The sequence below is a fragment of the Ursus americanus genome, chromosome 1, assembly GCF_024610735.1.
Source record: "Ursus americanus isolate L20-20 chromosome 1, mUrsAme1.1.p, whole genome shotgun sequence".
In the NCBI taxonomy this organism is placed as follows: domain Eukaryota; kingdom Metazoa; phylum Chordata; class Mammalia; order Carnivora; family Ursidae; genus Ursus; species Ursus americanus.
The window spans coordinates 73,036,788-73,055,212 of NC_142127.1; the positions used below are offsets into that span (position 1 = coordinate 73,036,788).

General features: G+C 40.4%; 1 protein-coding gene across 3 annotated transcripts in view; it reads right to left on the bottom strand.

Annotated features, from left to right (window-relative positions):
• The window catches only part of SATB2 (SATB homeobox 2), a 217,613-nt gene that overhangs the window by 126,676 nt on the left and 72,512 nt on the right, over window positions 1–18,425 (bottom strand). For all 3 annotated transcript variants that reach the window (XM_045806409.1, XM_045806408.2, XM_045806407.2), the window contains exons 4-6: window positions 13,599–13,725; window positions 12,296–12,419; window positions 1,004–1,106 (exon numbers count right to left, since the gene is read on the bottom strand). In XM_045806409.1, coding sequence (XP_045662365.1) covers window positions 1,004–1,106; window positions 12,296–12,419; window positions 13,599–13,725 — 354 coding nt within the window. The remainder of the gene's footprint in view (window positions 1–1,003; window positions 1,107–12,295; window positions 12,420–13,598; window positions 13,726–18,425) is intronic.

Below are 18,425 nucleotides of genomic sequence, written 5' to 3' on the forward strand. Positions count from 1 at the left end.
ATCAACCTATGACGTTATCAAAAAAATTCCCCAAATGCCCTCAGGGGCTGGTAGCATCTGAATCTGAATAGTATTTGAATTGGGTGAGGACACCAGAATGTTTCCAACATTGACATATTTGTAAAGGAAAAATACCACTGGTATATTTAAAGAGCTGGATGGTCTAAATAGCATGCCATTTATCATACAAGAGACTGTATTTTCAGGACCAGATACAATTCCACATTTACTATATTACTGCTAGCGCTACTATTAATTATTATTATAGTATCACAGCTATTATTTATTAAGAGGTTTCCTTATGCCCATATTAACCTATTTAGTCCTCACAGCTAGGGACTGATTTAGATAATTTTATTGTTTCAATTTTCAGATAAGGAGATTAAATCTTGGTGAAGTTAAATAATTTGTTCAAACACACACTAGCAAATGGAGAACAGAGATTTGAACACAAGTCTGCTTTCCGGCCAAGTCCCTTTGATTTAACTGCTGCTCTGGAACTGTCACCAAGTAAACACATCAAAACTCCATTTCTAACCAAAGATTTCCTGACACCACAGCCAGCAGTCATTCCAATTTGTTAATTGGTACTTGAACTATAAGTGCTGATTTAACCTATGATGACTGCTTTTACATTTCCATTAACATATTAATGGAAACTATTTATTGATTGAGCTTTTTAAATAGACATCCCTATCTGAAACCATTTCAGATATTTCTAAAAATCTTGGCCTTCACATGCATCTCTTGTGAAAACAAAAAACTTCAGGTATTATGCTATGACTTTCACTTTAGTTCTAATACCATCTTAGTTTTAAGGGAGCTAAAAGGGATCCTTAATTTTAGGATCTCCTGATGGAAATATTAAGAATCTTACCTTCATAAAAATTATATATAATTTTATAAAAATTTATACCGAAAATTAGCATAAACGCCAAAGAACCAACAATTCATTGACCTAAGAAACTAAAAATAGGCTTTAAAAACAAAAATGTCAGTTTACCTTTAATCTTCTTGTACTTCTTATACCATCTCCCAAACTCCTGGCACTTGGTTGCTGACACGTTGGCATAATATGTGCTATTTACAATGGATGAAATCATACTCTGAAAAGAAAAAAAAAACCATAATAGTTACATTTTTCATAAACAAGTACTCCTTTTAGGGAGAAGTAGTATCACCCACACCAATCTCTGTTGTCTTTTAAATCTGAAGTAGTCATCCTCCTGCAAACTAAACCAAACATCAAATATGATTACCTAAATTTACTCTTTCTTAAACCTCTAACTTGTATGATGACAGTGTTTTCTCCAAAACAAAAACAAAAACAAAAAAATAACAAAAAAACACCAACTTTGGGGCAATGTCAAAGGTGGCAGAGGCAGGACATACAGGTTAGATACAAAGGGAACGAAGAGTCGTGATTTAGAAACCAGAGTTAGAGGTGGGATGAGATGCTCCAGCATCGATACTTCAAATAATGCCTTTCAGATGTTTCCGTTCTGCTTCCAACTGCAACAAGCTTACACAGCCAAGAATCTGAGAACATCCGTGCTACACACTGCAGAACAACATTTAGGGAAATAAGTTAAATTAATATAATTTATAGAAACGTGTGATTAGCACTTGTGTGAAAATTCACCAAATGAAAAAATTAACAGTGCTATTTTAGAACAGGGGAAACTAAACATAACACTTGTACTGTGTTTCAACCAAAAATGAATCAAAGCTAAAACTTTCTCAGTGCTTAAGTACATGATTCCTTCTTGCTCTTCATCCCTTCTCCCTCCTCAGCTCTACCCGTCCGCTTATTTGTTTGTAAATGGGATGAAAAGGAAAGAGGAGAGCATAACCTGACTTATCACTAAAAAATCAAATTATAATTGCACACCTTGAATGAAATTTCCTACAGGTATGTTTTCAGTCGATATGGCATGTTTGGACGAACATGTGTAACATGTTCTGAACTGACTATGGTAATACAGTCACAGATTTATACAGAGATTTTTACTTCAGCAAATTCTGTCTAAAAACAAATGGACATAAACTCAAGAGATCCAAATGACCTCGGTAAGGTCTTACATCTTGCCTTGAAATCTCACCTTTCTTCAAAAAGGTATCTCCAGATATGGATGGAGCAGCTGCGCAAAATCTCAAAACTTCTAATGGTATTTTTCCAAAGTAGTCAAGATAAAAAAGGTAACAATAAATCAAGGCAACAGCAAGTTATTTACCAAGAAGTTCAAACACCGGCAAACAGTACTGCATAGACTCCCATTTAAAACAGTTCCCTCACTGAGCCCATAGAGTCCCTCTTTTTCAAAAATCACTTTGCAGTGCTGGTGGGGGAGGGGAATTCAATTCACAGAAACCTCTTTGGCCCTTTCTACATAGCAGATGGCTAACCTCCCCCAGTTGCTGATCTCTAAATGACAATTCTGTTCTCTAAGGGGAGATAGTAAGAAGAACCTTTTTAATCTGATGATCTGAACACAGCCCTGGGAACACAAAGAGCCAGTATCACCTGAGTGTATCACAGAACTTCCAGAGCCTTACCTACTACTTTAGAGGATCAGTGGAATCCTAATCTTCCCGAGGCAAGGTTCTGCTTTGTGTGTTACTAACAAAGAAGTAAAGAAGTCTCTTGGCTAGCTGGGCTGGTTCCCTCTTTGGGCTGAGTTTTTCTCTTTGTCTTAATCTGTGAAACCCTTGAGGACAGTGACTGTGTCTGTTTCATGCCCCCCCCCCCATGTCTAACACACTTGTGATGTGGGACATCTGAGTCACTGAAATATAACAGATGAAAAGGGACAGAGATGAAATTTTAAAATGCCAAACTGAAATGTCATAATAATGAAAATTTTAACATGAAAGCAGCCTAATAATAGATGCACCGTCTATGCTGGTGTATACGCATAATTGCAAATGTACTTGTCATCTCTCTATGTTGTTTGTATGAATGTTATCCTCTGGAGAGGCACAGGATAGATAGCCATGACAGGAAACCGAGCTAAGCCTCCTATTGCAAAGTTGGTCTGGGAGGCAGACTAAAATGCAAAGTGTCTCAATTACTACCTGGAGCTGTCCATCAACTCTTCCTCTCCCATAAGACCAAGGCCACCAACCCATATCATTGTGGCCCCAGATAATCGACATTTCCCGCATTCTCTAGCCTTCCTATTTTGTCCTTGCTCCAGATGTGTCTTCACTGACACTGCACAAAGCCAGTGTCAATCTACGTGGCAAGGTAGTTAATATCTGGGCTTCCACGGTCTCCATCACCAGATCCTATACTGGAATCAGGTTCACACAACTCATTTAAAAATGAAGTTGGCTACCCAGAGACTCAATCAAAGTTGTTCTCTTCCCCAGATTATTATAAATGAGTTCTATCTCTACTGACCATGCTGGGGGTGGGGGTGGGGGTGGGGAGGATAGATTTAAACTATGATTTAAGCAAAAGAATTAGGTAGCAAATAAAGGAAATTTTCTAGATAATGAGAATCTTTAGTCACTCAAAGGTCTGTTTGAGTTTGTGGCACATTTTATTCATATTAATTCCCTGCAGGTCTTTACATCTAGTTGACACTCAAACTAGTTCTGCTGATAAGAATTTTCATAATTCAGCTTCAGAGAGTTTTAAAAACAGAAGAGGTACATCTGGTGCATATTTCAGATGAAAGGTCATGTTATGTCTTATGATTCCAGTTTCAAACATGAATATTCTCTAACCCTAAATTAGACTATTATATTCTCATAGCCTGAGTTTGAATCACTGGGCCTCACTAGAATACTCTGGACACATACACAAGGTCATCTAAACGTTAGTGTCAATTTATTTTTAAAAAATCAAAACTTGCTTCACTATAAACAAAATTGAAAGGAGCTAATACAGACCCAGCACATACTGACTTTTGCTCTACATAGAATAAAGTCTTCCAGAGGTTCTGGGGCACAGAAAATCTGCATTGACCACATTTCAGCCATTCTACGGCTGCATGTTCTAAATACTTTAATGTCACTGACATTGGGATGCATCTCACAATCAATAGCATCTTAGACCCGGTGAGATATAGTTGCTGCAAAAACAGAATTAGTAATGATTAAAATCTCTCCCACCGACCACTCTGCCAAAAAAACCCTAATTTCCATTTACTGCTTTTTTAAAGTATGTAGATAGTTTTATACTTTATATTGCTCTTTTATGTTTTCCAGCAATTCTAGAGCAACCACACAATTGGACTTTAAATATTGCCACACCTTTTTGACAAATAAAGATTTGAGTGGACTTTCTCAATCCAGAATGCAACCAACTCCTGAGCAGCCGTTATTTTAACACTTGAAGGGATTATGTTTTACTGAGGCTCATACGAAAATGACTTTGCATTTATGAAGCAGGCTTAATGGCCTGGTGGTGGGCTGTGACAAGGAAAGGGGAGGGCATTCACACAGACCCTTCAGGTACTTAGTCACAGCCATAAACACCACATGAATAGTAACTGTAGACAGAGCAATGCTATGAAAAATATTATGTGTTAAAATAAATAGGAAGGTTTAAAATATCTTCCCAACTACAGAAACTTTTGGAAAATTTCAGACTTCTTTGTAATTAATCATTAAATCTTAAATATGAAGATTTTAAATGAGGAATAAAATCCAGGCATCCTCATTTGCAGTCACTCTGACACACAGTTTGCCAGTTATACTTGAAAGTTATTTAAAATAATAAAATAATAACAATAATAATAATAATAATAATATATTTGAGGATTCAAAATATACCAGAATCAGTTACTTCAAAATTTACTAGATGATTTAAATTTGCACCAAGCCAGATTGCAAGAGAATATTATGTTGTTTTAAATATATATTGTTTAAACAATAAAATATATTGTTTTAATACTTACTATAGTTAAATAGATTGCCTTATCTAAAAATAAATTTTCTTTTATGCTCCTGAGACAAATTTTAAACTTACTTGTTTGTTTTTGACTAGCTCAGAGAATAGATGTCACCTGTGATATGGCTCCCTTTTTCAAACTGAGGGCCAAGAAGCCCAGAATGAAGAAGCATCTTATCCAAAGTCAAATAGCAGTGGAAAGCACCATAAAAAGACACTAGTACCAGGACACATTATTTCATGGGTCTCTTAAGAAGGGAAACTAATTAATGAAAGAAAGCAAATATTCACCGCCACCTCCATCCACTGGTACAAACTCAACAGCGGATATTGCAACCAATTCTTCAAAGATGACACAAGGTGTGACAAAAGCAAAATATCAAGTTGTGACATTGGGCTCCTATAGGAGTTAATTAAGGAGCTTAGAATCAGAGAAAACTAAGGAACCTAAAGACAATTTCAACGTCAACAGGAAAAGCAAAACAATAAACACAGGTTAAGATGATTTGTACAATACCCTTGAAAAGACAGAGACCGGAGCACCCCTCCTCCTCCCCAAGAAAAGTAAGATAAAATAATTGGATATCCTTTACCACATTCTCCTTGGCTTAGCGAGATTTATTTGTTTGAATAGCAGTGTTATACTAAGAGTAGCTAAGCTGCAGATACATAATACACTTGCTATAAAAAAGAACATTTAAAAACCAAAGTGAATGGTTACACGTTCTGTCAGTAGGAATGCCCTGCCTTAGCAAGAAGAGCGTCAGAGTGGGGAGAGAAGCTGGCATCTCGTAGCTTCCCTTTCCACGTCTACGGGGGAGAGAGCATGATGCAGGCAATGAATAATATATGCATTTTTTGCTCATTTTCAGCCTTTTTATCCTGCTTTGTGGTATGCTAAATTACATATTAAACATGAGATTATAATGATACGTCCATCAAGTATAGTAACAGAAAAACCTGATCTGGAGAAATTACTTTGTCATGAAAAATTCAGTTAATGTTATTTGGCAGCCTTCTGCTCTCCCTTTCTATCCCCATTTCCGAGCTATACTATCAGAATTGAAAACTCTGCCGTTCTAGTTGAAGGAAACACTTCCCCTGGGCTTCGGGGTATGACGGGACTACAGCCAAGAGCTCCTCCCCTAAGGTGCTGCTCATGGCACCGTCACCTGTGAAAGTGGGATGTTGCTACCTGCCTCAGAGGCTGTAAGGATTCAGAGAGATGATCTGTGTAAAAGGCCTGGCACAAGATACAGAGTCAATGAGTGTCAGCTTTCTCCCCTCCACGCAATCATTTCATATGTTCATGGCAATCACCCAGTTAGGGATTCCTTTCAAGCTGTCATCTGTAAACCTCCTTCAACAAGAGTCATGAGGTTGGGCCTTGAATGGAAACAAACTCACATGAAAATAACTAGAAGGGACAGTTGGCAACTGGTTAACACAAGACGGGATCCATCCCTACTACATACGTGAAATGAAACAGATAGCTGGCAACTAGTTAAGACAATACTGGTCACACAGTTGATCAGTCTCTTGTCTGTAGATGAGCACCTGGTCAATGTGTTTCTTCCACTAACCCAACTGGCTGCTTGAGTTCACTGCCCGATTATTTTAGCATAGTGTACATTCAAGCTGGTCTCTTAAGGATCCCCAAATGAGCAAGGCTTGCTCAGGATGACAGAAATAATTATCCTACAGTCTATGTCTTAAAAAGACTGCATAAACACCATATCACCATCATACTGGAAATCCAGTAACGTTTTCACGGTTCAATAACTTCTGCCAGTCATTGTGTTCCTCAAATATCTGGCAATAAAACATCCGTTAAGGGCAGGGGAAAGAGCTGCTTTAAAAAACATATCTATATGGGTGCCTGGGAGGTTCAGTCGGTTAAGCAGCTGCCTTTGGCTCAGGTTATGATTCCAGGGTCCTGGGATCCAGCCCCACGTTGGGCTCTCCGCTCAGTGGGGAGCCTGCTTCTCCCTCTCTCTGCCTCTCCTCCAGCTTGTGTACTCTCTTACTTGCTCGCTCAGTCTCTGTCTCTCAAATAAATAAAATCTTTAAAAAATATAAAATAAGAACATACCTATATGCTAAATGAAATAAGCCAGATAAAGAGATTAATATTTTATGATTCTACTTTTGAGGCAGTTAGAGCAAGTAAATTCATACAGAGAATAGAAGAGAGGCTACCTGAGGTTGGGGGTGAGGAGAGAGGAGTGGGGAGTTATTACACAATGGTTGTAGACTTTCTGTTTGGAGTGATGAAGAGTTTTTGGACATAGATAGGGGTGATGGTTGCACAACATTGTGAATGTAAATAATGCCACCAAATTGTAATCTTAAACAAGGTTAGAATGATAAACTTCATGTTATCACAAAAATAATTTAAAAACCTATCTAGAGGGGCGCCTGGGTGGCACAGCGGTTAAGCGTCTGCCTTCGGCTCAGGGCGTGATCCTGGCGATCTGGGATCGAGCCCCACATCAGGCTCTTCTGCTATGAGCCTGCTTCTTCCTCTCCCACTCCCCCTGCTTGTGTTCCCTCTCTCGCTGGCTGTCTCTATCTCTGTTGGATAAATAAATAAAATCTTTAAAAAAAAAAAAAAAAAAAACCTATCTAGAGTCACAGAAAACATGCTCTGTACGGGGGCTACAGGGAACACTGGAAGGTGCGTGCCTCTGCAAATTACTTGTTCTTCCACTGCAATTTTAAGTTAACAAGACTGTCTCTTTAGTCTTTCCATTAGATCATCATAATAACCAATGAGGTGGACAAGGAAGGTACTGTTAGCTCTACTTATTTTAATGGATCAAAACGCAGAGGACCTGGGATTTTGTCTTTCAAATCTTCCTTGAATAAAAATAAGTAAGCCACAGAAAGACGTGTTCATAACGTTTCCAAATCAGAACAGTTAGTTAGAGAAGACTATTTAATAAGAGACCTATGCCTAAGGTATGGTACGTTAGGATGCTTGGCACAGACTAGAGGGCTGGAGGGAGAGGCTGGAAGTGGTGACTCAAACGAAAACAAACTCACATGAAATGTGAGGGGGGCATCAGAGGAAAAGGAAGAGGCCGTCAGCGCTGAAACATATTTGGAAAGTTGAAATCAAAAATAAATACATAGACACACAAATACAACCTCTACTTTCCAAGCACCTGGCCAGACAGAAAATAACAAAATCATGAATTCTCTCCCTTTAAATATATATGCCTCAGCCTGCAATTGTTGCCCTTTTATGGACTTTTCCACTTTTCTTTTCTTCTGCCTTCAAAGGCTGCTCTTTTGAACTGTAGAACACTGGGATGTTAGAGAAAATATACACTAGCCATTGAATCATCACTCCTTTATGCAATCACCACACTTGAATGAGGAAACACCTAGTATGGTTTGGTTTGGAGGTAACAGGTAGAGTTGCTTCAAAAACAGCCAGTTTTTTAACTCCTGAATGGAGTCTATCTCACAAAGTCCAATAAGCTACTCTCCCCTTTGAAGTAAGCAGTACTCTTCTTCCTAGGTTGAAAGCTATATTCCTCTCTCATCTTCCCCACTGCATCCCCAGCCCATGGCAAAGTGCCTGACTCCTAACTGGGACTCCAGCGATGTTGGTGGAATACATTGTTGAAGTACTGTTTCACCTTCGCAGAACAAAAATGCATTCTTTTTCGAATTATGTAGGTTGAACCTTAAAAAATGCATGTGCCTGTTCTATGACAACCACAAACAAAACAGGTGAGCTTATCCCCACACTGAAATGCAATCTAGCTATGCAACTGAACTGAAAAATCTGGAATGTTTAAGGATAACAGCTGTAGGATTAATGCTGGGGCCCATATGACATGCCCATGCTCACTGAGGACTACCCCAGTAAGATTTCCCATAGTCACACCGCATACCAGAAGCCTAAATCAAATCTCCCCCAAATTTAAGTAATAGAACTGAGCCCCATTTGACTGAAAATGTATTGGGCATCGACCACCAAATTACTGTATTCACTGTTTCTAGTTCAAAACATTTTAGGGCTGCCAAGAACACCATAAAAATAATAAAACTTTACAGTTTATAGCACTTTCTAAAACATTTTTATACTTAATTCATTAAACACATTACAGCGGTGGTTCTCAACCAAGAGTGATTTACTCCCCTCCTAGGACATTTGGCAATGTGTGGAGACATTCAGGTTGTCATAAATGGGGGGAGGGGGATGGTGGCATGCTACTGGCATCTAGTGGGTAGAGGCCAGGGATGCTGCTACATGTCCTGCAATACACAGACAGCCCCCTCCCCAGAGAGTTATTTACCCAAAAGATGAATAGGGTCAAGCTGAGAACTCCTGCATCAGAATAACAACTACTTGCAAGACATATACAGTGCTGAATGCCGAGAGAGTGAAGATGAACAAGACACGGTCAGCCCATCAAGCGAGGAGAACTGGCAGGGGGCACTGACAATAGGATGTGACACGCGCTACGACAGGGGCGTGTATGAGAGGCTACCAAGGGCAGAAGAAGCAACTGCTTCAACCAGGAGGTCAGGGTACTTCCCCAGCAGTGACTTTCCAGCTGGAATGTGCAAGATGACTTCATCAAGCGGCGGACAGCACTGCATGCTAGCCAGGAGAAATCGCATATGCAAAAGCAAGTGTCAAACCGAAGGACTCTGGAGTCACCAGCATTGTATGCGGGGCTACCAAAGCCAGAGACTAACACGGTGTGTCTCCCTGGAAGGCCAATCTCACAGGGACAGAAGGAGAATTTAACAGGTAAAGTGATTTTTATGGCATTTAAAAAATATCAAGAACACAGGGATATGGAGTAGAATATAAATTTTCATGATTTTTTTTAAAATAACACAAGAAGTTGCGTTGTTAGACTTGTAATGCTAAGGGTACTAGTTGGGTTGCTACCACCCTCAGGGATATTTTGGTGACATTTGAGCAATGGCAAATGTTCCAAGATAATTAACTCCATGTGTTTGGAGCACAAAGAGGATGCAGGTAAAAGGAGGAAGGTGGTGGCTCTGGTGAGAAATCAGGCTGGACAGTATCATCTTAACAATTCTTTTTTTTTTTTTTTCATCTTAACAATTCTTATAGGCTATGTTAGCAGTCTGCACCTCCTTCTGAGGAGGGCAGGAGCAGTCACTGGAGGCTTGGAGAGGAGGAAATGGCAAGATCTCAGTGTTGGGAAAATAAGAAACAGGAGAAAGGTTAAGGTTATGAGGCAATTAAGCCTAAATAGGGCAATGGCACAAAGGAGGAAGATTTCAGACACGAAGGCAGTAGAATCCACAGGATCAAACTTGAGAGTGATAGAGAAGAAACTTTTTTAGGTTGGGCAGCCAGAGGGGCAAGTAATCAGATAGAAAATGGGGGGAGAAAGAGGTTTTTATGGTAGGGGTAAAGGTGATCCCATTCAAGCCTCAAGACAGCCCTGTAAATTATATGAAATATGTATAGAGACAGCCATGCCCAGTTTCCAGAGGAACTCAATAAGCCTCCAGAAGTAGATGGGCTTGCCCAGCATCACACATCCAGCAAAAAAGAAGGGAGATGGCAGCCAGCGCTCTCAGCTCCTGATCTGGGTTCTTTCCACTCATGCCGTTTTTCTAGTCACATTTTACAGTTATAACTAAACCTGATAATCATGATAGATCAGTTCTGACCAATTTCCATTGGCTGTAACAGCCCTGGATACAATTCTAAACTGGTGATATTAAGTTGGGAGCTTCTCCACTTTCAAGCAAAGCCCATTTTGACTTCCATGTAAATACAAGAGATAATTAATTGTGATTAACTGTGAAATTCAGGACAAATGATTGAATTTGAATTTTTTTCCCCTAAACTGTTCTTTATCAATCCCTGTATATGATCAGAATAACTTAAAGTTTGTATTTTTATAACTTCATAAGCAATCGCATTGGAAGAAATCAAAATCCTCGGACAAGTGTTAGCACCTACATACTCACCTACACGTAGGTACTGAAATGGCCTGTGTGAAAGCTGTAAGTTCAAGAGGAGGTGCACAACTGATGGTCAAGAGACACCCACTCCTTTCTATCTAGCTAACTACTTCTCAGATGCATGCCTTCTTGATTATTTGGAAGCAAAAATATTAATAGCATGCTTTATCTCAGAGGATTTAAAGTCCAAAACATGCTCCAAACACACATAAAAAATATTCAGTTCACACCAACAATATCATGTCTCAATATTAATAGCTGATACTATTAATGGAGCATCATTGGATGCCAGGCACCAGGCCAAGAATTTGTGTGATTTATCTCACTTACTCCTCATTATATGACTTAGAACTATGACTATCCTGGTTTTACTGACAAAGAAATAGGCTCATAGAGGTGAGGTCATAGAGGCCTGTGAGCCAGGACATGAATCCAGATCGAACTGATTCCAGAAGGCATGCTCTTAACCACCAGGCTTCCTGCTTCCCCCAAAGACTCTATTATCCGAGAACACAGCTCAGGGCACATCAAGTTTCTATGGTTCTTGTCACCTTCCCTTGAACTTGACAGACATGTAATTAGTCCATTGTCTTAAATCAAGTGTAGCAACTCACACAGGAAATGCATTTCCATTCATAGCTTTAAACAATGTCAACCTGAGTTCATGTCATAGCAGTCCTAAGCCACTGACCCTAGCCACCAAAATATCACCTCATCATTAGAAAAAGTGGGTCCCTCGCCCATGAACACAAATGGAAAAGGCAGCCCTTTCCTACGCTGTTCCTTCCTTTGATCCTGTCTACCTCTTATTTTTGTGGCTTGTTTTAGTTTCTCATCAGTTCATTAAAAATGGAGTATTGCTTTTTCTCAGGATGCATTTTCACATGGTAAATCCATGTGTAAAAGTGTATGATGTAAAGATCATCTCTCTTTGCTAGCCAAGGGAAACGCTCAATAGATAAATAAAAAATAATTAAGATGGGTCTGACATGGTTGACTCCTTCCATTGACTAAGTAAAAGAATGGTCTGGAGCCTGAGACTTTGCAGGGGAGATCTGGATTAGGATCTCAACTTGCCACTTAGCCTATTGAGTAAGCTTAGAAAGGTAAAGTGCTTCTCTGAGTCTTGATTTCTTGATCTATAAAATGGAGACCCTGGTACCTACCTCCTATGACTGACATCACAAGCTAAAGATTATAAATGTGAAACGTTTTATTACCTGCTCATGACATCAAAGCTCTCAGTAAGTGATAACTTCTACTCTACAACATAAAGCACCACAGCCTCCCTATTTTTTCCACCTGAAGTAGAGTGTAACTATACTGAAAGACAGAAGACAGGTGTCTGAGCAGGACTGCCTCTCCCACTACATAGTCCACGAGTAGCTTTCCAGGTTCCCCAGAACCCCACCTGGATATACTGACCTGGGAGAGAGGGCATTCTTTGGCTAATGTGCTCTGGTTCATCTCTTTGAGCAGTTCCTTTAAGGCATTGCGGACTGTGGCATGGTTCCACTGCTCCGCAGGCAAGTCTTCCAACTTTGAACAACTGGGAAACAGAGCAAGAATGAACAACACACAAAACTTAACAGAAGGCTCTGGCTGCAGAGGGAACAGAGTGGGATGGTCACTCCCGGGTCCTCTGCCAGCAGGGGGAAAACCGCTAAAGATCACGGTCTAATGTGGGCCCTGAACGAGGGAAAGGGAGCAAAACTGCTTCTCCAGGGCTTGGACAGAGCCCAACTAGACTTCTTTAAGTTTGTTTTCATACTCGCTTAAGAAAAATAGTCACTTCAGATATGAAGAGCTGCTAATATTTTAAAACATGGTTTTTCCAGTTTGTTGAAGAAAATGGCATGGCAATGTGATTATAAACATCCACAATACAAGTTTAATTATTGGACATCCATAAGGTTAAATGCAGACAAATGGTTCATCATATTCAAAGTGTGAAGGCCACTCTTCACTCTCTTGGAACAATTCGGAGATATTGTTTTCCTAACCAAAAATCACTTTTAAGAGAGGACACTAAAGCCTTCCTAGACAAGGATGGGGATGTTGGGGCCCTACTAAAGTATACATTCTCCGAAATGAGCAAATTCAAAATCCTTACACTAAAGGACATTTCTTAAATCCTAGGACTTACAGGCACTTTACAATACAAGACGCTGTAGAGAACTAGATGCTTTAGAGGCATAACTTGTTCTGGATGCTGTACCTGAAAAAATTCATTTCCAGAACCTCTGGAGGCCACAGAGTGTGCTTCTTTAAGGCAGCCACCAGAAAGGAAGAAAAAGATACCCAATGCCAGCACCTTCCTGGTAAGCCTGCTACACAGGGACAGAACTCAGCCCTCAAAACACAAACCCGAAAACAGCAGAAGTGTTTATTCTTCAAATAGTATGTGCTAAGCATTAAACAGAGAACCCATTAAATTAGAGGCTGTGGAAAGTTCCCCTTTAAGGGCCACAGATTTTTAATGATTTATCAAGCCTCCCCTAGGTTACCACTTCACTGCTTCTGAAAACAAAACATAAAACGTTGGAATGTGGACTATAAAGACGCCTGGTGAAGTGTCCCTCCTTCCCTCCTCTCTCTCCCCCTTTTTTTTTTCCATTTCATCCAACGTCTAGAAATTAACAAAGACAGGACGTGCTAACGTCGGCAGCGACTCTGATGGACGAGCAGCTCCACGAGCAAGGAAGGGCAGATGTTCAGAGACACCCACCTTTGTAATTGGATTTTCAACGTCACCACATGATAGACATCCTGCAGCATGTCGGCCACTGTTGCGTCGGGTGCATCTGTCACATAGCTGAGGGGGAGCGGGTTCCACCTCCCCAGCTTGATTATTCCTGCAAAGAGAAGAACAACACAGTAAACACATTTCTGCTGTTTATTAAACCTTCTCGTTGTTTGCTCAGTGTTCAGAAGGTCGTTCAATAGTCAACATTCAAGGCCCACTCAGAGATATTTTACAACCCAGTGCAATAACCTATTTCTCTCTGGCTGACAGCTGAGTTAACTATGCAGGAAGATGGGAATGAAAGGATGAGGTTTAATCGCGGACAATCAGTTCTTTTATGTTTTCCTGTTTCTTAAATTACTTAGAAAACCATACGGATACTTCCTTCCCCCAAAGTCTTGTTTCACATTCTAACTTAAGACTGATGCTAAATATACCGGACTGCTGATTTCATAGACAAAAAAAAAAAAAAAAAAAAAAAAAGAAAGAAAGAAAAAGAAAAAAGAAAAAAAAGAAAGCCTTAAGTAAATATAAGATTTGGTTTTGAATTGTACAAGAAAATTCCTGTGTGTGGGCTCAGCACACACACAGTCACATCCTGACTGTGGTGTGATCCCCAGTGCAAACAGTACTTGGAGCTGATGAAGCAGTTCGAGTTCACTTCCAGATTCGTGTTTCACCAGGCAGAGGGGTTATTTTCCAACAGCACAATGACTGACCACAGGTCAGAAATAGCAGAGATGCCTTCAACTTCCTTTTTTTTTTTTTTTAATTTTATTCCTCTGCTCTTTTTAGAGTGACAATGGTACCATTTCCCTGTAGGTTTCCTGCTGCATATGGTAAACATGCATGACAATGGCGAGAGAGTAAAAATCTTGGTCAAACTTGGGCTACATAGAGCAGTGACTTTAGGAATACCCTGTGACAAGAAGATTCGTTGGACAGCTTCAGCAACACGTGATGAAAATGCTAACTTATTCATAAGATGGACCCATCTTGTCTGGTGCATAAGGGTACGCATAATGTTGCTGAAGAAAAATGAAGAAAAACCCATTTGAAAACACAGTGTAACAAAAATTTTACTTGTATGTAATGAAAAATCCGACAGTCCCCAAGATGTCAAATTGTCACACAGAAGAAACAGCTGTTTCAGTGAAAGAAAAGGAACAGAGTCTTTTTTTGACAATACAGGTGAGTCCAACTACACTGTTCTTTCAAAATATTTTTTATCATCAAAGAGAGAGAACACCTGCATACTCAAGTGAACTTTTAAAAGCTTCACAAAATAATGCTTTATAGCTATGGAGTAAAATTCCAATAATAGGAAATGAACTTTCTGGTCAGGGCACGTCCTGTCCAAGATGAAATAAATGAATGCGCAATGCTTGACATAATGCTTGAAAACAGGGAATAAACAGAACAAAAATATTAAAATGATGCACTGTTTCAGTATTAAGATTTAACAATCTGGTGCTGAATATGGTGCAGTATAAATAGTGCCTGGACTCAGATCCAGTAAAGTAACACAGCTCTCATTCATAGTACCGTATGTCTCCAGTTCTGGCTCCTTAAGTCACATTTCACTTGCCAAGAAAAGCTGTTTTCTTGTGGGGATAGTTTTGCTAACATTCTCTCTCATGACAATGAAAAGTGCACAGCAACGCCGCATAAAGTAGCCGTGAAATGAACATCCAGGGCCCACTGGACAGCCACCCAGGAGAGACTGGGTCTGCGGCCTTGCTTCTTCCACTCCTTCTGACATTTGAAAATTACTAAAGATGGTAACATATAACGTGTCTCACGTATTTCGTTTTTTAAAAAATCACTACATAATTTTAAATCCCTTTAAAAAAATCATTAACATGATAGCCCGTAAGCTGAGTATAAATCGACCATATTTCAAAGACGTGGTATATTTCATTGTAAGAGACTGGAAGGAGGGGAAAATGAAGTCAGCAATTGCACCCTATGCCAGACAAGTAGAAGAAGCCGACTGTGTGGGTGATTTCGGTGGTCAAGAACACAAGGGTAATGTGAAGCCCACCACTTCTGCAAACTGCCGAGCACAAGGCTGGAGGAGGCTCCTGCGTGCTGCTGTGTGTGCATGCCACTGCGTGCTGCTGTGTGTGCATGCCACTGCGTGCTGCTGTGTGTGCATGCCACTGCTCACTCCTTTTTATCGCTGAGTAGCGTTCCGCTGTAGGAACAGACCACAAAGCAGTCAGACACAACAGAGTATCTCTGTATGATTAAATTTATATAAAACACAAGAACAGGCAAGACTACCGGACTAATCTATGGGGACTGAAGTCAGAAAATGGTTACCTCTGGACAGCAGGGGCAACTGACTAGGAGGAAACGCAAGGGGATTTTCTTGTTTTGGCTGCTGGTTGCATGGGCATAAAAACTGTCAAATTCATCAAATGCAACACCTAATATGCATACATTTTACTGTGCATAAATTGTACCTCAATATAAAAAAGGGTATTGGGAGAGGGATCTCTGCAGGAAACGACAGACAAATCAGTCTACTGGAAATAGTAATCTCCATTTAGGTGAATTCTCTCCCCACCTTGATGAGCTGGAAGAAGACTTGTCTGGGCTGGAATGAGACACACACAGGTGTCTTCACACACTTAATACCTCCACAGAGAGCAGCTGCTACAGGTTGGTTTCTACATCTTGGAAGAGAGCTGTTGGCACATGCTATTTTCAAGCAATGGGAAGTGGCATGTGCTTTCTCTTTTTCACACCATATTGAATAACCTGCATGGTCCTGGAAGTCACTTTCTTTGCTCTACTATCTACCAGGGTCTGCAGGTGCAAGATCTGCTAGGACAGCTAAGGCTGTTCTCCTCCAGCCAGGCAGGCACATGGAGTAACTCTTTTTAAAAAGCCTTTCCTCCAAACAGGGTCTTTGTCTAATGGATGAACCCTCTTTGGAAATACATCCCTTAAATACTGTCTTCCTACCCCAACACAAAATAGACAAAAATATTACCTGGGCTAGAAGTCAAATGTTAACTGAGGAAATCAAACTGGGAAGCACTATAACACAGTGCCTAAGAATGCAGGCTTCCAAGTGAAACTGCCTCTGTTCACACCCCGGCTCCTCCACCTACTGTGTAACCCCAGGAAGTTACTTCATTTCTCCATGCCTCAGTCCTCTCTCTATCAATGGAACAATAAAAGTATTGACCTCATTGGAATATCGTGCAGATGAAATGTAAAGCCCTTAGTATAGAGCCTGGATATAATTAATCTCAACAATTAGCTCTTTACACCACTTATTCAGACATTTTTAATGCTTTTTTTAAAAAAAGACATAGTCAACTTATGACTCAAGTTTGTTTGTTTTTTTAATGACTTCATTATCTTTCAATCTTTAATTGGGTCATATGCCTGTAAAAGGCCCTCATGATTTTATATCAAAAAGGAGGACTGCACATCAGTTATGTTCCTCCTCCCTCTACTCCCACCTTCCCCACTGCCTCCTCCTCTCAGCTCTACCACCCTTGCCGCTCGGTGCCTCCTTTCCTTTCACCCAGAAGTAGGTTCAGATCTCCCCTACTTTCAGAGTAACAAAAACATGACAACAGTCTCATGCCCTTCAGTCTCTCGTTTTTTTGCACTACCGGATATACTGGAAGAGCATGTCCAATTCTCCATCGGACTTTCACCACCTAGATATCTATGTTCAACTCTTTCCAAGAGGAAATGGAGGTTCAGAAGGGTTGCATTACCTTGAGTGGTACCACCAAGGCAATAACTAAACCCAGATTCACTTCAAATACCACACTCTCGCTCTTCCTAGTATCCTGTAAGTCACAGTGGTTCAAGTGCAAAGCACAGAAGACTGGAAAAGAGCCTCGCTCCAACTCTGGAAGGCCCTGAATCCCCAACTCAGAAAGACACAGGGTTAGAGGTCAGGGGTGAGGCCGAGAGTCAGAGTGCAGCCTCCTCTGCTTGTTCGCTGTGAGACTTTGGGGGAGTTGTGTCGTCTCTCCATGTCTCTGTTTCCATTATCTGTAAAATGGGGATAAAAACAATGCCTACCCTTGAGTGGTGTCATGAGGCTTTAAATGAGAATGAGAATCTAGCACTAGGATTGACCCACAGTGCATGCTCAGTGAACATTAAGGGGGAAGTAGATCCCTGGGAGGTTTTGAGTGTAGACGTAACAGCACCAAAGCAAAGTGATAGGAAGATTAATCTATAGTAAATGCAGGTGGATTAAAAGAAGGCAACATTCTAAGGGGGGAAAAAGAGCTGAGAAATCCAGACAGGTGTGTCTAAATATAACCATTAACAGCCTCTTCCTCGCTCGCTCTGTGGAGGGATACAGACCCCACCCATTATTACAGTGCAGCAAAGGCTTACAAAGAAAGAACAGGCCTTGGGCCTGCTGGGGATATCTGACTCGCAGTGCCGGAGAAACCTCAATAAAAACAGCCGAACTTTAAGTATACGGACAGAATTGTCAACCCTCACACTTTATGAGTAGGCTTTACAATCCCTATCTGAAAAGTGAACAGCTAATGATTACAGTAGATAGCACTGCACGCACGCACACACACAGCCAGGCACACAGTGAATGCTCAATAAATGACAACTCCCATTTCTTCCCTGAATACACTTCACACTCTCACTGTGAAGTACCGATTCCCAACATTCACTTCTAGAAATAGTACACATTCTTCAAATTCTCCCCGAAAATTCCAACTCTGATCAACACAGCCTTTTCTCTACGTAGCATCGCAGTAAATATTCTTGGTCAGTCTGTCTATCTTATAAAGAACTTACTTTATC